Raw genomic sequence first — 21,277 nt, forward strand, 5'->3', positions numbered from 1 at the left:
TCTAACTCAAAAAGAGCATTCTAAGAGAGCAAATCGCTGTTTTCACAGCGCGCGGCGTTGTTGCAAATGCCGCTCACCGTGTGTGACTCATGCGGGGTCTCCCTGCACGCCTCTGACACACACTCTCTGTGTGTTGCCTGCCTCGGCCCTGAGCACGCCGAGGCAGCGCTCACTAAAGGCGGCTTCCTTCACTGTGACGGAATGCCTGTTGCCACGCTCCGTGCCAGATCTTCCGCCGCCTCGCTGAGTGTTCCCGCCCACCTTCCATCTTCGGCGCCCCGTGAGCCCCGTAGGAAGAAGCGGCACGACCAGAGGCCTCCTGAACGCGCTCATCTGGATGAATGCACGCCGGGTCTCTCCCCGCACGCTTTGCCCGCGCCTTCATCTCCAGTCCTGTTCTCACAGAGCGACCAACGCCCCTCTTCTGAAGCGGCAGGTCTCGTCTCTTTCGGTTTGTCCGAAGAACTGGACGACGCTGTTTCTATGGCGGCATCTGAAAGTGAGGAATTGTCGGGCTCCGCGGACCCCGCCCCCCTCTCTCAGCTGGATCCTGTTGACACTCGAGCGAGCATCGACGCCGAACTCTTCCGTGTCATGTCTCGCGCTGTCGAAGAACTGGGACTAGACTGGCTTTCCCCAGCTGAGCCTACCAAAAGCCGCCTCGACGAATGGTACCTGCCGGGGCGCCAACTGGCCCCTCGTCAACGTGCCGCCCCCTTCATGCCCGAAGTTCATGATGAGCTCACTAAAAGCTGGCCCGCGCCCTTTTCAGCGCGAACGCGCTCTTCAGCTTCTTCAACGCTCTCCTCTGTCGACGGCGCTGAAGAGAAAGGGTATGTTTCTCTACCTCCTTTAGAGGAAGCGGTCGCTGCACACTTATGCCCTCCCACTGCTGGGAGTTGGAGGGCTAAAACAGTGCACCCCTCTAAGCCGTGCAGGACCACTTCGGCTCTCGCCAGCCGCGCTTATGCTGCCGCCGGCCAAGCCGCCTCTGCACTCCACGCTATGGCGACCCTGCAGGTGTTTCAAGCTAAGCTCCTCCGCACTATGGACGAGTCTGGCCCGGACCCAGACACCTTCAAAGACCTCAGGAGTGCTACAGATTTGGCGCTGAGGGCCACAAAGACCACCGCGCAAGCACTGGGCCGCAACATGTCTAGCCTGGTTGTCTTAGAGCGCCACTTGTGGCTCACGTTAACGGAGATCAGGGACGCTGACAAAACCGCCTTCCTCGACTCTCCAGTCTCTCCATCCGGTCTCTTCGGCCCTTCTGTTAATGGCTTCGCTGATCGCTTCACGGAGGCTCAGAAAGCTTCAAGTGCTATGAAGCACTTCCTGCCCAAACGCTCTAGCTCGGTCCAACGGCGCCCCAAGAGCACGCCGCGACCAGAAAAGCCCGCGTCTCAGGTTCCCCAGCCCCTCCCCGCGGCTGACACCACTCGACGCCTGAAGCCTGCAAAACGATTCCCGTTTCCCAGGCGCCAGGGCCCTCGACCGAAGCTGACGCTCGACCTCGAGCCCAAGAAGCCGTCCTAACCGGCAGAAAAAGGGGTCTATGTCCCGCCGCGGCCGGACCAGCCCCGAAGATCGCTCGAGTGCTTCTCACAGCTCCCTCTTCAGTTCAGGCGGCTGGAGCAGTTGTGTATGCAGACAATGGGCCCGTCACGTGTTACGCACCCCTGCACCCAAACGCTGTTTTAACAGCGACCCACACAGAGCACAAAACGAGCAAAATTTCTCCCCTGACTTCATATCAGTTCGAGCCCCCGTCTCCGGGCGTTCCAGATATAATGATGCCTCTGGCTCTTCGGGCTCTAGCCTGGCAGGCTATCCCAGGAGTTTCAGAATGGGTGATAAACATCATAAAGCGCGGCAACTCGCTTCAGTTTGCACGCAGACCCCCGCGCTTTTGCGCTGTGGTTCAAACCTCGGTCAGCAGCACATTACGTCATGTCCTCCGCACCGAAGTATTAAGTCTGCTAGCAAAAGGGGCTATCGAGAGGGTTCCCCCCTCTCTAAGCGAGTCAGGCTTTTACAGCCGTTACTTTCTCGTTCCAAAGAAAGACGGCGGCCTGAGGCCCATTTTAGATCTCAGGCGTCTGAACAAGGCTCTCATGTCACGGCCGTTCAGGATGCTCACGACCAGACATATACTGGCGCAAATTCGCCCAGGCGACTGGTTTTTCTCAGTAGATCTGAAAGACGCTTACTTTCACATTCAAGTGAATCCCCACCACAGGCCATTCTTGAGATTCGCCTTCGAGGGGCAGACATACCAGTACACGGTTCTACCGTTTGGACTGGCTCTGGCACCTCGTACATTCACGAAGTGCATGGATGCAGCTCTCTCCCCCCTGAGACAGCGGGGAATGTGCATTCTAAACTACCTCGACGACTGGCTCATTCTGACTCAGTCAGAGGCGGAGTCACATACTCACAAAGCCTGGCTCCTCAGCCATCTAGAAGGTCTAGGGCTCAGGGTGAATTTTTCAAAGAGTATTCTGTCACCCAGCCAACGTATCATGTTCCTGGGGACAGTATTCGACTCCGTTCTTATGAGAGCATGGCCCTCCCCGGCCCGTGCTCTATCGATTCAGCGGCTCGCCGCATCGTTCACGAAGGGCTCTCATGCACCCCTCAGAACGTTTCAGAGGATCCTTGGCCTTATGGCCTCAGCATCATCAGTACTCCAACTAGGCCTACTGCGCATGCGTCCTCTTCAGCTGTGGCTAGCACCTCGGGTGCCACCCCGCGCCTGGCACTCAGGCCGATTGACTATCAAGGTGGATCAGCGCTGTGTTCAAGCCCTGGCCCCTTGGACGAACGCCAGCTGGTTTCAGCAGGGCGTGAGTATGGGGGTGGTCTCCAAGAGGAGGATGATTTCAACAGACGCTTCCAACTTAGGTTGGGGAGCCCTGTACGAGGGCAGGCCTGCCTCCGGCCTCTGGTCGAGCTCGGAGAAACGCCTACACATCAACTGCCTCGAAATGAGGGCAGTTTTTCTGGCCCTGAAAACTTTCCTCCCATACCTGGCTGGACACCACGTATTGGTCCGGACGGACAACATGTCAGTGGTATCTTACATAAATCGCCAGGGCGGCCTCAGGTCCCGCAACCTGCTTGCCATAGCCACCCAGCTACTGTTATGGGCTCACACCAATCTGCGCTCGCTCAGGGCAGCTCACGTGCCGGGCACGTTGAACACAGGAGCAGACATGCTCTCTCGGGGCAGGGTTCCCCCAGAGGAATGGTCTCTCCACCCTCAGACGATTCTCCTGCTTTGGGAGGTCTTCGGGAAGGCAGAAGTAGATCTCTTCGCCTCAGAAGACAATCGTCACTGCCCAATCTTCTTTTCAAAGAGCAGGGATGCGTTGGCCCACGACTGGCCCAGCCTTCCCCTCTATGCTTTTCCTCCGGTCTCGATGCTCCCTCAGGTCATCGAACGGATCGGAGACACGAAATGCGCAGTGCTCCTGATAGCTCCTCTATGGCGAACCCAGTCTTGGTTTCCGGAGCTAATACGGCTGTCTGTGACAGACCCTTGGCCAATCCCAGTGAGGCGCGACCTTCTGGCTCAGGCCAGCAGGACTATATGGCATCCCCGTCTCGATTTGTGGGCCCTACACGCTTGGCCACTCAACGGGTACCCCAGGACCTCCCAGAGGGCGTCCTGAACACGATCAGGGAAGCTAGAGCTCCGTCTACCAGACGCCTCTACCACCATAAATGGTCAGTGTTTTCCAGCTGGTGTTTAGCTCGAAACCTCGACCCACACACTTGTGAAATTCCAAGAGTGCTATCTTTTCTCCAAGAGATGCTGGATGCGGGTCGATCCCCCTCCACTCTCAAGGTATACGTAGCAGCCATTGCTACACAGCATGTTTTGGAAGCAGGAGCCTCCTTAGGAAAATGCGACCTTATAGTTCGCTTCCTTAAGGGCGCCAGAAGGCTTAAACCGCCTCGGCCGCCATCTGTCCCAGCATGGGACCTTTCTTTGGTTCTGCGGGCTCTTAAGGGACCTCCCTTTGAACCACTTCGGTCAGCCGACCTAAAACCTCTCTCCCTGAAAACCGCCCTGCTGTTGGCACTGGCGTCAGTCAAGAGAGTAAGTGACTTACAGGCGCTCTCTACTAGCGCGTCCTGTCTGGAATTTGGCCCCAATGACTCTAAGGTCATCCTTAGGCCAAGACATGGATATATTCCTAAGGTGCTCTCAACTCCGTTCAGAGCCCAGGTTATTTCTCTGTCAGCTCTTCCCACCTCAGAAGAGTTCAGTGATGTTCTCACACTCTGCCCTGTCAGAGCTTTGAGAATTTATTTAGAGCGTTCAGCCTCTTTCAGACAGTCTGAACAGCTTTTTGTTTGCTTCGGGGGCCGAACCAAAGGTCTTCCTGTCACGAAGCTCACGCTGTCCAGGTGGATAGTGGATGCCATCGCTCTGGCCTACACCTCACTGGGCCTTACATGTCCCATAGGTGTTAGAGCTCACTCCACGAGAGGCGTCGCCTTGTCGTGGGCCTGGTCAAGTGGTGTTCCTATCGAAGACATCTGTGCGGCGGCCGGATGGTCCGTCCCGTCCACATTTGTGAGATTTTACAACCTGGAAGTTCCTGCTCTGCAGGCACGAGTTCTCTCTATCTAAGCTCTGGCTCTGCGGATCCAGGCTGGTTTTGACATTCTTTCTGTCACACTTGTGCGAAGACCGGCTAGTCTGTTTCGTCCACATTTGTGAAACATTACAACCCAAAAGTCCCTGCTCCGCAGGTACGAATTCTCTCTAGCTAGGCCCTGGCTCTATGGATCCAGACTAGTTATGAAAATGTCTATGCAGGACGTTATGCGGCGGCCGGCTGGTCCGTTCCGTCCACATCTTAGACCTCTATGGTACCTGCCTTATAGGCATGAGTAGTCTCTATCTAACGCTGGCTCTGTGGACCCAGACTAGTTTTTGACTCAGACACTGGTTGTCATCTCGTGTTGTGGGATTCTTAAGACTGGCCCTTGGCCCAGCTTTATCTGTTTGGATATCTAAGGGCCCGAAGATTCGGTCTCTTTATCCTAGGCTATTCTGTACTTCCTGGAACTCGGTGAGTCAGATTGGCCAAAGACGACAAGCACAGCGTTTTAAATAGTGTTCCCACAGCGTTTTCAACGCAGTACGAGAGAACGTTCTCGTAAGGGAACGTACTTGGTTACTTACGTAACCTCGGTTCCCTTAGAGATAAGGGAACGAGTACTGCGTTGCCTTGCCGTGCTATTGTCTCTTATGGCAGGTGTCTTTTCGCTTCAGTCGATTTAAACCTGTCAAATGGCGGATTCTCTGTGTATTTATACTCTTCTGTCACGTGCAGTTTCGCGCGCTTGACTCTGGCAGAGTGCCAAGCGCCCCGATTGGCTCGCGCTCCTCTGCTGTTCCGCCATTGGTTCGTGCAGTTGCTTTGCACAAGCCAATCAGCACGCTCACGCGAGCTTCTAGCTCTCGCATGTGCTGCAGCAATGCGTTTTAAAATAAAGGCTTCAATATTCTCGAGAAAAGGAGTTTTCCCACAGCGTTTTCAACGCAGTACTCGTTCCCTTATCTCTAAGGGAACCGAGGTTACGTAAGTAACCAAGTACGATCTTTTATTATGACAACTTGTATGTTAAAAGCGCATCTTCTGCACTAAACGATGATATTCTGATATTCTATACTCTTACGTGTATCTAACTCCACAGTTACTCTTGCACTTCAAATGATTGTGCATTTTTTTTGTATCTTCACAATTACAAATTACTTGTATTTTAATTAAATACTTTTTTCACAGCAGTATTTTGTATTTTATTTAAATACATTTGATAAGTAAGTATTTCTAATTTGTAATTAAATACTTTTTGTTGTATTTGTGTCCATCTCTGCATGCTGTGCAAGCAGCTAGTGTTTTACAATAGCTGTGTGTGTTCATGTTGTCATGTTTTGTGTGAACACGTGGCTTATGAGTGTTATCTGCGTGTTCATGTCTTGTTTTGTTTGGGCACATGGCTGGTGATTGTGGGGCTGGGGGTGAGATTTTGAAGCCTAAAAAAATGCATCCATCTATCCATCATAAAATTAATCCATACGTCTCCAGGGGTTTAATAAAGGTTTGTGTAAGAAAAAAAACTCCATATTTTAAACTTTATTAGCTATAATAAATAGCCGACAAATGACCGTATGCATACTGCGCAAGTCGACCTTTCTTTTACCATCTATGAAGTCGACTTGCGCCATGAGAGTTACCTCTGACGTGATATATGACGTAGGATGAAGGACAGGGTTCGTACAGATACTGTAAAAAGAGAGAGAAAAGGTCTGATGGAGGTTTATCAGATGGGCTGCAGTGTTCATTTTGCGTGCGATTGCATTTGTGTTTTTTCTGAAAATTTTAATTTCATATTGTATGTAGCCTATTTAAGTCAACCACTTTTCAAGTAGGTTTTCCAGGACTCCAAAAAGTCAAATTCAAGTATTTAAAGTACTTTAAGCACCTTGTATGAACCCTGGAAGGAGTATCGTAAGCCGTCCTATGTGCGTCATATATATATATATATATATATATATATATATATATATATATATAGCCTACTGTAGAGAGAGAGAGAGAGAGAAAAGAGAAGAGAAAGTGTTAGTATTGATCAAGTGTTGATTTTATGCCAGTATATCACGAAACGCTCAGCATGAAACTTTGCACGTTATATTCTTAGTCCATCTAGCCTATAGCCTACAGCCTACATCCCCAATAAGGTGCAAGTTTGGTCTTTTATATCTCTGTATTAGTCCATAAACTACGTTAAGCGTTTTGTCCCGACAGAAGGGGAATCCTCGAGTGTGAGGTATATTGAGGGAAACCGATTATAATCCTGTTCATGTAGAGAAAGCTGATGACATGCTACACAGGGAAAGTAACAAGTTATTGAATGAAACATAAACACAGCTTTTGTGTCTTTATCATCTTTTCCGCATATGACACTGACACAGCTCATTTTCATTTTATGAATGTCTTGTTCTAACTGTTCTGTTGCTGTCTTCGTCAACAACACGAGCTTTTGCACTACCTGCTGGTGAGGTTGACTAACAGCAGATGGAGAGTATGTCGGTAGTCTATTGCTTTTCCTGCAGTTCTGTTGAATTTACTGTCGAATTTGAACCACTGAATTTGTGGAAGCGAATTTTGCAAAGCGAAATAAAATGGACCGAAAATTGCCTGTTGAATATTATAGGTTGTATTTTTAAACAGTTTGAATATTTTGAAGTGAAATATGAAAGGTGAATATGGGTTATTGCATTTTTAATAATGAAAATGTGTTTGAAATGTTTTTAATTAAAATATTCACAGCTTAAATATTCAACTATGTTGAATTTCAGCCCATAAAAATGCAAGCCCTAAAAATACAATGCATTAAAATGCAAGCATGGTTAATGCAATGCCTATTTTTTTTTCAAGTAGTGCAATTCAACAGGCTTTTTATTTCAAAAACATTTGACATTATTTTACTTCCATAAATAACCCCCTTGGGGTAAACAGAACAGAACCAACATGCAAATATATTTAGTTCAAGATTTTAAAAGTACAACATATTTGATAATTGTTCTGATTCAAGAGGAATCAGAATGTCAAATCCTGACTGGGCGAGAGGAGGAGCTGGGGATGGAGGAGGGTAATTAGCTCCTGAGAACGCGATAGCTGCTGATAATACTGAAGGAGCTTATATATGTATACGGTGATAGGTGTCGTATTCCTATAGGTAGATGTGGATCAGCTGATGCGAGCTTGACTAACGTGACCTGCCAGAACTAACGCTACGCTTGATGTTTCCTCAGACATAGCAGATATAGACCCAGTGACACCTAATTTCTATCCGTAATCAGAAATGCTCAGTCGTAGGAGATGGCGTCACAGACAGATTCTAATTGAAAACTTCTGGAAATGTTTCATACGGCATTACCTCCCAGACTTGCAACGACGACAAAAATGGCAAAGAGAATCAGAAAACCTTCAAACTGGTGAAGTTGTGATGATTGTGGACCAGCAAGCACCTAGAGCCCTATGGCAAATAGGTACTGTATCCAAAGTAATTCCTGGACAAGATGGACGAGTCCACACAGCTGTAGTGAATGTCAATGACAAAAGTTACACAAGACCTGTGGCTCTTCTGATTAAACTGCCTGCCCTACCTGATGACACTAACAAAGATTAATGAGCCTTTTCTTTATTTACAAATTTGTTAAAGCTACACTGTGTAATTTTTTAAGTTGATTCTTAGCAAAAAACACTTTGTTCTTTCAAAATGATATGTGCTCATTAAAGGTGCTATAAGCGATCTCACGCGTTTTTTAGGCCAAAACATTTTTTTTTCATGTACCGCAAACATCTCCTCACTATTTGCTAGCTGCCTGTCCCCTGAACACACTGTAAAAAAAAAATGCGGTCTCTGTAGACAGCCCAAACTACAGCAAAAACAAATTGAGCAACTAACAGAGCAACCCGCAGCACGAAATATAACAAACTGTTCCAGCCAATCACAGACAAGAATGATTTGGGGTGGGGTTTGAGGGGTTAGTGCTCGGTTGAGGAGAAGGGAGGGTCTAGCTAGCCTCCGTTTTGTTTGATAATAATTCAAACATCAACAAGAGGTTACGCCAACAGAGATCGCTTATAGCACCTTTAATGTGTAATTACTTCTACCAACTAATCAAGTATTCTTGTAAGCGTAGAATCTGCCATTTAGAATACATACGAGCGAGTCGCTCGAATGGCGGCAGCCATGTTGCGCTTCCATCTTGAAAATACATAGCCAAAGAGGGACATACCTGGAAATTCAAGCTTCGCCTTTCACGTTTTTACACTCAGTGGCACTGTGACGAATGCGAGGGGGAGATTACTCGCGACTGCCGGCAGATTTGAAATAATACGGCCACCGTAGGAGTTAAAACGCTCTCGGAATTGGAGGGGCTAGAAAGTAATATTCAGTTGGTAGTCATAAACAATTTCACCGCTAGATGGGAGAAAATCCTACACAGTGTAGCTTTAAACAAATTTGGGGGCTGCTGTACAAGAGGCTAAGCTTTAATGACGCTGGTGCCCTCTGCTGGACATTTAATTTGTTGCACTTTGGGATATACATATTATTTCTGAATCACCTCACTATCATTCCTGTAATTTCATTGGTTTAGATCGGGAGAACTGAATGTCAATCAAAATGTGTTCATGCCCAGACATGTAACTATGTTGCTAAATCCCTCGGCAGTTTTGTAGTGATCTCCGTGCTGATCTGGTCTGATTTCTAGTGGATTTTTGTTCCTACTGTGTGCGCACATCTTAAAAGTAAGTAGTTAAATACTCTTTCATGTATATATTGGTGGATTTAGTTGCTGCTATGTTATATTGTAATTCTAAAAGTTTGTTTATTCCTTTGAGGTAGTCAATGCACACAAGCTCGATCGCACATTCATTTCAGCATAAAACACGCTGAATTAGACTTTGAATGTTACTTTTTGAATATTATGTCATGTAATATTATGTATATTTAATTATATTTAATCTGATAGTTTATTTAATATGTGTATAAACCTGAGGAAATGTACAGCTGCTGGACTTGTATAAATATGTCCTTATCTTTATGCTATTGCATTACTTTTATTTTGTTCAGTTATTACTGTTTCTGCCTCATTGTATCTACTGTATATTCATTATTGTTATTGTTGTTCATTTATAGAACCACACTCATACTGATGTATGAATCAAAAGACAACAGTAAAGAACTTTATTGCGGACATGGACCAAGTGATTTATTGTTCTGCCTGAACAATCTGTAGCGGTTGTCACTAAGATCCGGACCTCAACAACTTTCATACAGTAATGTTCTTATCCTGCTCAGAGACTTGCAGTAACAATTTACTAGAAATAATGATTGATTTATTCTTGGATTTCTTCTTGGATCTCCACTAAATCCTTATTTCCATTAAATTGTTAAGTCTGATTGTTACACAACTATTGTCTATAGCAGTAGGCACATGATCTGTGACCAGCTAATCTATTCAAATCCATCTCTGGGCCAATATGTGGTCTTCACATAGAAAGTAACATAAAACTATTAATGTAGTATGGTTCTTTATCAGTTCATGAAACCTGATGCATTAACTAATGTTAGCAACTTGAACCTCATTGTTATGTGTTACAAAACATTAAATATAGAGGCTATGTTATGTACATTTGGTTTGTTTTAGACCAGGAGATTATTTCTCTCATGAAAAGAAAACTGGTACACTATCTGACAACATAAATCTTTTTGTTAGTCAACCATAAAAAAAATCTAATTATGAATAAGAGGTTAATTTAAGGCAGGTGACTCATTAGTGAGGTTAGGTTTGAAGTAGTTTACCTAAGCAAATGACTCCAGCATCATTACTATGGTCACAGTCTCTTTGACCCCATCCTGATGATCCACAGTTCTTCAGTGTTGACTCTGATCCAGTACACATGACAAGATTCATCCAGATTGGTCCTGATCCTGGTCCAAAATGAGCATCATCCAAAGCATCTACAGGTTCTCCACAGTCCAGCTCTCTACACACCACTGCAGCATCAGGCATATCCCAGTCATCACCACACACTGTTCCCCACTGACCTCTATGAAGAACCTCCACTCTACCAGCACAGCGACTGGTACCGTTTACCAGTCTCACATTCACACCATCTAGATATTGAATAGAGAAAATGAGAGACAAACACAAGTAAAAGACAGAAAAAAATGAGAGAAAAACAACTTACAATATTATTGATATAATTATTATTTTTACTCAAAGGAAATTTGTTCAAACCTGCAGTGCACACACCAGTCCAACATCACTGTCATGTGAACAGTTGTGTTGGTGTGATGGTGATGTTGGACAGAGGTGAATCTGAGACTCATTTCCTCTGCACTGAATCTCTTGTGTCCACATCTGAGCGTCTCCTTTGCCAAAAGCATCTTCTCCCAGCACCTGTACAGGAGCCCCACAGTCCAGCTCTCTACACACAACCTCTGCATCCTGCTGGTCAAAGGCAGCGTCACACACTGAAACCCACGACTGATCATCAAGTATCTCTAACCTCCCAGAGCAACGAGAACCTCCAACCAGCCGGACTTCTGAAATAGCACAGACAATTTAAATGATAAGATGATAATTAAACTTGTCTTGATAGCGTCGTAGGCGTACTACGGAGCCCGGGAAGTCACCTAGTGAAAAAAAAAAAAAAAAAAACAATCCATGGCGACGGTTTTGAAATCCGTCCGCTCAGTTTATAAACCGTACTCACGAATTCTCAAACTGTTCCCTCGGTTTAACAAATTGTGCCCACGGATTAATAAACCGTACCCACGAGTTTCTATTCGTGCCTTCAGTTTTTGCAATCTGTACCCACAAATTCATAAACCGTGCCCACGCTTTCGCAATCCGTTCCCACGGGTTTGTAAACCGTAGGCTACTCACGGATTTGTGGCTCGCCCTCATTTTAAAAGAACACCAGGAGGTACGTTGTTAACGAATCTTATTGTATATTGTTTTATTGTGTATAAGTGTAATACATCAAATTGTCTATCTGCGTCTGCATGCTTAAAGTGATTCTCAATTGTAGAGGGTATAGGCTATGGGGTGGAATATACGATGAATGACGTGCATCAAAATCTTTTGTTTATTTGTGATAATCTTAGCACTTTATTATTATTGTCTAACCAGCTGTATTATGACTGATATTTGACGAATTTCTTTGTTCCTTTTTTGTAAGTTTTGGACAAAAGCGTCTTCTAAATATGTAGCCTAAAATGTAATAATAATAATAATTATTATTATTATTATTAGAGTTTATAACTATAAATGAGTTCACTTAAGACAGCAATATGTTTATCATAAATTAATTTATGAATGCTTTATTTTTAAGCAAAAATTATGCAAAAAAAGTATATTTTATCCAAAACTGTAAAAGGTTAGTTTATAGCCTATAATAAAAAAGCATTGATAAATTATTTGATGACAAACTTATTACTATATTACTAAGTGAACTCGTTTATAGTACATTTATAACTCAAATAATACATAATATTACATTTTAGGCTACATATTTAGAAGACGCTATTGTCCAAAACTTACAAAAAAGGAACAAAGCAATTCGTCAAATATCATAATATATTCTGTCATAATACAGGTTAGCAAATAATAATAAATTGCTAAGATTATCACAAATAAACAAAAGATTTTGATGCACGTCATTCATATTAAATCGTATATCCCACCCATGAGAATCACTTGAAACATGCATACGCAGTTAAGACAATTTGATGTATTCCATATTACACAATAAAACAATATATAATAAGATTCCTTCTAAAATGAGAGTGAGCCACAAATCCTTGAGTAGCCTATACAGTTTACAAACTCGTGGGAACGGATTGTGAAAGCGTCTGCAGGGTTTATTAATTTGTGGGTACAGATTGCAAAAACTGAAGGCACGGTTTACAAATCTGAGAGCACGGATTAGAAACTCGTGGCTACGGTTTATTTATCCGTGAGCACGATTTGTTAAACCGAGGGAACAGTTTGAGAATTCGTCAGTACGGTTTATAAACTGAGCGGACGGATTGCAAAACCGTCGCCACGGATTGTTTTTTTTTTTTCTCCCACAGGTGACTTCCCGGGCTCCGTAATACGTTCATAAATATAATTGAAAATTAAGTTTGGCACACACCCACATTAATTCTTAGAACTTTGTGTGTTTTTGTTTCACTGTTAAATAAAAAGTGTTAGTGTTATGAGTAGCGAAGAGTTCAGAGTTGATAGAATTATTCCATCATTGTGAAACAGTGAACGTTCGAAGAGTGACTGAATTCAAATTTAGTTAAAAGTGAACAACGTTCAGTTCTGTGATGTAATAATGAAGTCTGATTTGGAGCAGCTTACCTGAGCAAATGACTCCATCATCATTACTATGGTCACATCTATGTTTACCCCATCCTGTTGACCCACAGTTCTTCAGTGTAGACTCTGATCCAGTACACATGACAAAACTCATCCAGATTGGTCCTGATCCTGGTCCAAAATGAGCATCACCCAGAGCATCTACAGGTTCTCCACAGTCCAGCTCTCTACACACCACTGCAGCATCAGCCAAATCCCAGAAATCATCACACACTGTTCCCCACTGACCTCTATGAAGAACCTCCACTCTACCAGCACAGCGACTGCTGCCATTTACCAGTCTCACATTTGCACTGTCTGTACAGTACATAGAACAGAGAGAAACAAGACATGAAGAAACAGGGGAAAACAGAGAAAGAAAGAGAGTGATAAAATAATTCACACTTTGTGCAACAGGCGAATTGACAAGAGAAATGTGGATATTCTGTCAACTCAACGGTCCTGCCGCTGGCTCTGACTCAACCAGAGGTCCACAGCTAAAAAATATGATCTTGATACTGATATATTTATTGAGTAATCCACTATTTTGTACAGGCACGTCAAAATAAGAGGGATGAAGGGATGACATTAGAAAGATGGCACCATTAAGATTTTTATTTACACAGATATTGGTAGGGAAAAAAAAGTGTATTACTAACGAATATGAATATGTAAATATTCATCCATGGAATTTGATATTTTGACTTTCTTCACCATTTATGTATGTCTTCATTCAGAAAAAAATATATATATGAACAAGATCAAACATTTAATCAAGGATGTTACTGAAATTAGTTTGATTTGGCACAGAATGACCCAAAAGGGAAAGAGCTATTAGAAAAAGAACAGTAAGACAGAAGAAAAAAAGTGAGAAAACCACAACACAAAACTTAAATAAACATTTTAATAAATGCACAAAATATAGGTAATAATGTGGCAGTAAGCCAAAAAAATAATAAAAAAAACATCTATATAAGCCTACCAGCAGTGATGAGTTTTAGCAGAAATATCAGCATCAAATATCCCCCCATCATCTCCTTCAGCTATATTTCATCAGCTCAGAGAACGCAGCACAAGTTTCTCCTCTGCTCCTCAAACACACTGAAGAAACTGGGAACTGTCAGTCCCCTGAAGAGAGAGAGCAAGCTGCAAAACTTTCCAATCAGGTTCATCATTACCTTATTAGACACAACAGAGGAAATCATCAAACAACTTCAGTGACAAATCAGAGGAGGCTTTTCTGATTTACACCATATTTATCTAAAGCGTGTCAGCAGAGAAAAGAACTCCTCCTCCATATCGAAACACTTAAGTGAGGATGCACAGACACACACACACACACACACACACACACACACACACACACACACACACACACACACACACACACACACACACACACACACACACACACACACACACCTGCAAGAGGCAAAAAATAGCCACATCATACAGGAGGCATTAAAGAGTTCAGAGAGGAAGCAGCCCAGGATATGTACAGCATCAGATCCAAACACCTGCTGATACAGATACTGATAACTGCTTAAAAGTATATATATAAAGTTTATAAATTCTGCATTCAATAATAATGTTTATTGTTAGAAAAAAAAATCAAAATCACAAGTTTATATGTTTAAAAAATATTTACTATCGCATGATATACATAATCACTAGCAAGTAGGCCTATCTGAGTTAAAGGGGGCAATGCGTTACTCACACCACAAGATGGCAGCAAAATACTTCTTATTCTAAAGACGGACGGACAAGGCCCACGTTTCACTGCAATGCGTTAGTCTTCCAATAGATGGCAGTACCACTTATTCCAAAAACGAGAGATACAGTCTTGATGTTTTACGACAGTCGAGATCATGTTGAACGCTTGATGGAACAGGAATTGTTTGGCTCTTTCTCATAATAACATTTCATAACATTCTGGCCGAAGAGACTTTTTTTCTGGTAGAAATGTTTGAGTAAAAAGCCATATTTAAATAATTTAAATCATATGACAGTCATCAATATACTAGTGCTTTACAGATTCAGGGCTTAGTGATGGAGAGATTGAGAATTTAAGTTCTGTTAACTGCCATATAATACAGAAAGTGACAAACCACTGATTTATTAATAATAAATCAAGAGAAGGCATTTTTAAATATCTGCATGATGACAATAGATTTTAATTAAAGAAAAATAAAATCTTCAGCTTGTGTCTGTGGACAAACACACACATTACTAGTAGGCCTAAGTTGTTATGAAAATGATTATGCATAAATACATGATAACAATAATAATAATTATCATTAAAATAACAATGCAACTATAAGTATTTGAAATACTTAAAAATAAGCATACAATACTCAAAATAAATATTTGACAATAACAACAGCAACGCAACATTATCAAATATTTGATGTTCATGATTAAAACATTAATTTGACTCCTATAATTAAATATACATATTATACATACATAAATACATTATTAACAACAAGTGTGTGATAACTGGCCCATGATTTAAATAAATAAAAACATTAATTTGACAGTTTTAAATATAGATTACTTTTAGCCTTAAGATTGGTTAATCATGACATTAATTATGTTCTAATATTGCTGCGTAATGAGTGTTGGCCCAAAGAGAGTGAGAGTGGACGATGGGGGAGCAGTCGGAGGACATGAGGCAAAAATTAATAATAGGTGTCTTTCACATTTGCAATTCTATCAACCACAATTTAAGTGAAACCTATGATGTTTTTTTGTTGTGAATTGACCATTAGTATTTCAGCTGTGAAAGAGACCTGCAGCAGCAGCAAACAGACTGGAGCAGTTTGAGCTCAGAAAGACTCTTGACAGATTTCTGAAGAATACACTTTTAGCTCACAACAAATTATATGAATTCCCATAAAAAGTTTTAAAAGTAACATGCGGGCTATGACATTTAAGATTAACTACAGGTAAAGTCAAGTCAAATCATCTGTATTAGCGCTGTATACAGGTTGTTTCACAGAATTACCATAAACAGGAAATTATGATTCAATAAAGCAGCTCTAAAAAGACAACAGTTCAATCTTGATTTAGTTCGGTTCAATAATTGTGTTCAACAACAAGTTCATCAATTATGGAGTTCAGTTCTGATGTCATCATCCAGCTCAGTTCAGACTGATATTGTCAGTGCAGTCAGATCAATAATATTGTTGAATATTAAGTGTCTCCAACTAAGCAAACCAAAAGGTGACAGTTAAGGAACCCAAACTACAGGGTAACAGAAATGGAGAAAAAAAGTCTTTCTCAGTCGGGGAAAGAACAAACATGGCGTAGTTATGATTCCAGACTGCACCACAAATCAACCTGTGGATTGATCATTCAGGATATTTCATACAGTTCCTTCTGCTTGAAGTCGAGTACATCTCACTTACACACACACTCACACACACTTTGAGTTTGAGGACTCTCCATGGACAACAATGTTTATATTGTACAAACTTTACATTCTATCCCCTAACCCTTACAAAAAACATTCAGCATTTTATATTTTCACAAAAAAATAAAAATAAATTGCTATTATGATTTATACTGAAACTTCAATGACTGAAATATATTACTGTAACTCATCTCCACAAAATGGCAGTAAAATACTGTAAAATTCAAATGAAATGTGCTGGATCTGTTTGAACTGTCATTAGGACACCAAGGTCATTTTATGTTTGTCTATATAATCATAGCATAATCTCAAAGTCTCCGACTTGTTTAAATACAAACCAGCATGATTTGTTTCAAGTTATATTTTGTCCGTTTTTTTTTTTTTTTTTTTTTTGAGTTAACAGAAAACAGTTTTGATAACAAGAAAATCACAATAGAGATGAAATTAAGTCAACCATATATATATATATATATATATATATATATATATATATATATATATATATATATAAAAAAAAAATCACAACAAAGACAAACAACAGAATAATGAAGATAATGAATCAGATATTCTTAAAAGAGTCTGTTTATTCTTGGCTTTAATTAACATTCTTTATATATTCAGAACAATTCAGGAATCGGGAGTAGAAGAGCATATGATCTCTCAAATAATGAGAAAGATTTTTTTTCTCTTCAAAAATGCTGTTAGCTTAAATATTCAATACACACAATTTGTAATATTTAGTCATCTTTTCTGGGTGAGATATGTACTTATTACATCCTACAATGCAATGCAATTGAGTTCTTATTAGGACAGTTGTTTTGTATTGGAGTAAATTTACAACTTCACAACAACAACACAGACGCTAAATATAATTTATGCAAACATCATATTTCAGGTTATTTATGATTTTTTTTTACATATATTCAGAAATGTTCAGAAAACCTATTTTTGTATTGTAACTATCATGTTTTTTCACTGGAAGAGGAAATAAATGTTTAAATGTCAAAAAAAGATTTAACCCTGACCCCGATTCATAACCCTGAACTGTGGCAATCATGGCAATAAACAATGCTTACTAGAAATTATCAAAGGGAACTCTAAAAGTTTCATTTCAAAATGTTGCCAAATATTTAGGTATTTTATAAAAAAAAAATCAAAATAGAAAAATTCCAGAAGCTGTTATGAACAGTGACAGTGGGTGTGGCCATCGAGTCAAACAGCTTCTCTGTCGTCGTTTGACTCCTCCCCCACATCATCATAGTCTGCATTAAAGAAAGAGCAACAGTTCAATTTTGTGATTGCATCAGTTTTTCAAACTGAGGTTCATTTTTAAAATCAGCAAATTACTATTCAAATTATTTTATAATTGTGTCTTTAATTTATTCAAAAATATGTATTAATGAGGTGTGTTCAAACTTTTGACAGTATATATACAGTATATATTTATATATATACAGCATATACAGTGTGTGTGTGTGTGTGTGTGTGTGTGTGTGTGTGTGTGTGTGTGTGTGTGTGTGTGTGTGTGTGTGTGTGTGTGTGTGTGTGTGTGTGTGTGTGTGTGTGATAAGATGTAAAATTCAGTTTCAATTCAGTTTTAAACTGATGAAGTGGTCAATTCATAAATTGTGAATCATTAACATGAAAGATATTCCAGTATATCCAATACAGTGAGGAAAATAAGTATTTGAACACCCTGCTATTTTGCAAGTTTTCCCACTTGGAAATCATGGAGGGGTCTGAAATTGTCATCGTAGGTGCATGTCCACTGTGAGAGACATAATCTAAAAAAAAAAAATCCAGAAATCACAATATATGATTTTTTAACTATTTATTTGTATGATACAGCTGCAAATAAGTATTTGAACACCTGTCTATCAGCTAGAATTCTGACCCTCAAAGACCTGTTAGTCTGCCTTTAAAATGTCCACCTCCACTCCATTTATTATCCTAAATTAGATGCACCTGTTTGAGGTCGTTAGCTGCATAAAGACATCTGTCCACCCCATACAATCAGTAAGAATCCAACTACTAACATGGCCAAGACCAAAGAGCTGTCCAAAGACACTAGAGACAAAATTGTACACCTCCACAAGGCTGGAAAGGGCTACGGGGAAATTGCCAAGCAGCTTGGTGAAAAAAGGTCCACTGTTGGAGCAATCATTAGAAAATGGAAGAAGCTAAACATGACTGTCAATCTCCCTCGGACTGGGGCTCCATGCAAGATCTCACCTCGTGGGGTCTCAATGATCCTAAGAAAGGTGAGAAATCAGCCCAGAACTACACGGGAGGAGCTGGTCAATGACCTGAAAAGAGCTGGGACCACCGTTTACAAGGTTACTGTTGGTAATACACTAAGACGTCATGGTTTGAAATCATGCATGGCACGGAAGGTTCCCCTGCTTAAACCAGCACATGTCAAGGCCCGTCTTAAGTTTGCCAATGACCATTTGGATGATCCAGAGGAGTCATGGGAGAAAGTCATGTGGTCAGATGAGACCAAAATAGAACTTTTTGGTCATAATTCCACTAAACGTGTTTGGAGGAAGAAGAATGATGAGTACCATCCCAAGAACACCATCCCTACTGTGAAGCATGGGGGTTGTAGCATCATGCTTTGGGGGTGTTTTTCTGCACATGGGACAGGGCAACTGCACTGTATTAAGGAGAGGATGACCGGGGCCATGTATTGCGAGATTTTGGGGAACAACCTCCTTCCCTCAGTTAGAGCATTGAAGATGGGTCGAGGCTGGGTCTTAATGACCCGAAGCACACAGCCAGGATAACCAAGGAGTGGCTCTGTAAGAAGCATATCAAGGTTCTGGCGTGGCCTAGCCAGTCTCCAGACCTAAACCCAATAGAGAATCTTTGGAGGGAGCTCAAACTCCGTGTTTCTCAGCGACAGCCCAGAAACCTGACTGATCTAGAGAAGATCTGTGTGGAGGAGTGGGCCAAAATCCCTCCTGCAGTGTGTGCAAACCTGGTGAAAATCTACAGGAAACGTTTGACCTCTGTAATTGCAAACAAAGGCTACTGTACCAAATATTAACATTGATTTTCTCAGGTGTTCAAATACTTATTTGCAACTGTATCATACAAATAAATAGTTAAAAAATCATACAATGTGATTTCTGGATTTTTTTTTTTTTTTTAGATTATGTCTCTCACAGTGGACATGCACCTACAATGACAATTTCAGACTCCTCCATGATTTCTAAGTGGGAGAACTTGCAAAATAGCAAGGTGTTCAAATACTTATTTTCCTCACTGTATTTTCCTATATATATAGTGTAGGAATCATAAGACATAAAGCTTACCTAACAAGTTTCTCAAATCTTCAGTGATACTCCACACATCATCATACTCATCCTGATCTCCCTCTTTACAAAAAACAACAACAACAACAACAACAACAACAACAACAACAACAACAAAAAAAACGCATGTTAACTATATCTTGTAGATTAATGTAGATCAAAAATTAAGTTGTGTGACTCACCCATTACACACTGAGAGCACTGTCCATTAATGATGACATCATCATAATCCATTGGTGTGTCCACTACACACACACACACACACACACACACACACACACACACACACACACACACACACACACACACACACGCTCTTAAATATAACATAATATGGGTGGAAAAAATGTGTACAATGATCTCTCTTTCTCTCTCATATGTATGTATATATATATATATATATATATATATATATATATATATATATATATATATATACTGCTTATTAATAGTTAGTAAGGTAGTTGTTAAAGGGATTTTTCACTTTGAAATAAAATTTTGGTATGTTTTAGCTAACCTCAAGGGCATCCAAGATGTAGTTGTCTTTGTTTCTGCAGTAGTTTCAATTTTGATATTTTTAGGTCAAACCGTTCTTGTCTGTCGTATAATGCATGTCTATGGTCACTATCTGAAAGAGCATGCACAGAGAAGTCCAAATTAAACAATTCCCCATTCTAAGGACACATTGATGGCCTAAGACACGAAACAAGCGGTTTGAGTGAAAAAACGAACAGTATTTATATAGTTTTTACCTCTTTTACACAACCACGCTTTCCTGCTGTAGTCGTAAAAAGACTAGGCGATACAGCTTTAACACGCTGCGCGCGCTCCCACGGATGGCAAACAATTTTCGGTGAACCATTACTTTTCGGCACGACACCGGGGCTTGCGCAGACTAAGCCAGAACGCGCGCACACGTCACACACCTCACTTCTCTGTGCATGTCATACACCAGGAAGTGCGCACGCCCTCAGATCACTTGGACGTGGTTGTGTACAAGAGGTAAAAACAATATAAATACTGTTCGTTTTCTCACACAAACCGCTCGTTTCATGTCTTAGGCCATCAGTGTGTACTTACGATGGGGAATTGTTTAATTTGAACTTCTCTGTGCATGCTCTTTGAGGTGGTGACCACAGACCTGCATTATACGACTGACAGACAAGAACAGTTTGACCTAAAAATATAAAAATTGAAACTACTGCGGAAACAAAGACACCTACATCTTGGATGCCCTTGAGGTAAGCTAAAACATACCAACATTTAATTTCAAAGTGAACTATCCCTTTAAGTTTAGGTATTAGGGAAAAAACACCTTTTCCAGGACCATAGGTCTGTCCACTGGTAATGACATCATCATAGCCCTCTGGTGTGTCATCTACAAATTTAACATGAAATCAATGTCATCAAGCTCAAAACAAACTTAAATGTATATATTAATATGTAGACTGTAGAATAACAGAAAACTACAACTACAGTACAGAAGTGAACCAGCACCTGTCTCACGATCTGGTTTTGGTACATGAATGATGATTTCCTCATAGTATCCGGATGTGTTTGCATTCCCCCTCTCTTCAACATCAGAACAAAATATGA

At 41.4% G+C, this 21,277-nt stretch overlaps 1 protein-coding gene across 1 annotated transcript in view; it reads right to left on the reverse strand.

The window, feature by feature from the left end:
- Positions 1 to 10,378: 10,378 nt before the first annotated feature.
- Positions 10,379 to 21,277, reverse strand: part of LOC308689061 (scavenger receptor cysteine-rich type 1 protein M130-like) — a gene marked incomplete at both ends in the record, with an annotated part of 63,684 nt that continues 52,785 nt past the window's right edge. Inside the window, 5 exons of the mRNA XM_081362612.1 lie at positions 10,379 to 10,713; positions 10,867 to 11,145; positions 12,953 to 13,267; positions 20,997 to 21,059; positions 21,179 to 21,253. Coding sequence (XP_081218738.1) covers positions 10,379 to 10,713; positions 10,867 to 11,145; positions 12,953 to 13,267; positions 20,997 to 21,059; positions 21,179 to 21,253 — 1,067 coding nt within the window. The remainder of the gene's footprint in view (positions 10,714 to 10,866; positions 11,146 to 12,952; positions 13,268 to 20,996; positions 21,060 to 21,178; positions 21,254 to 21,277) is intronic.

The sequence above is a fragment of the Scardinius erythrophthalmus genome, assembly GCF_964197995.2.
Source record: "Scardinius erythrophthalmus genome assembly, chromosome: 4".
NCBI lineage: Eukaryota > Metazoa > Chordata > Actinopteri > Cypriniformes > Leuciscidae > Scardinius > Scardinius erythrophthalmus.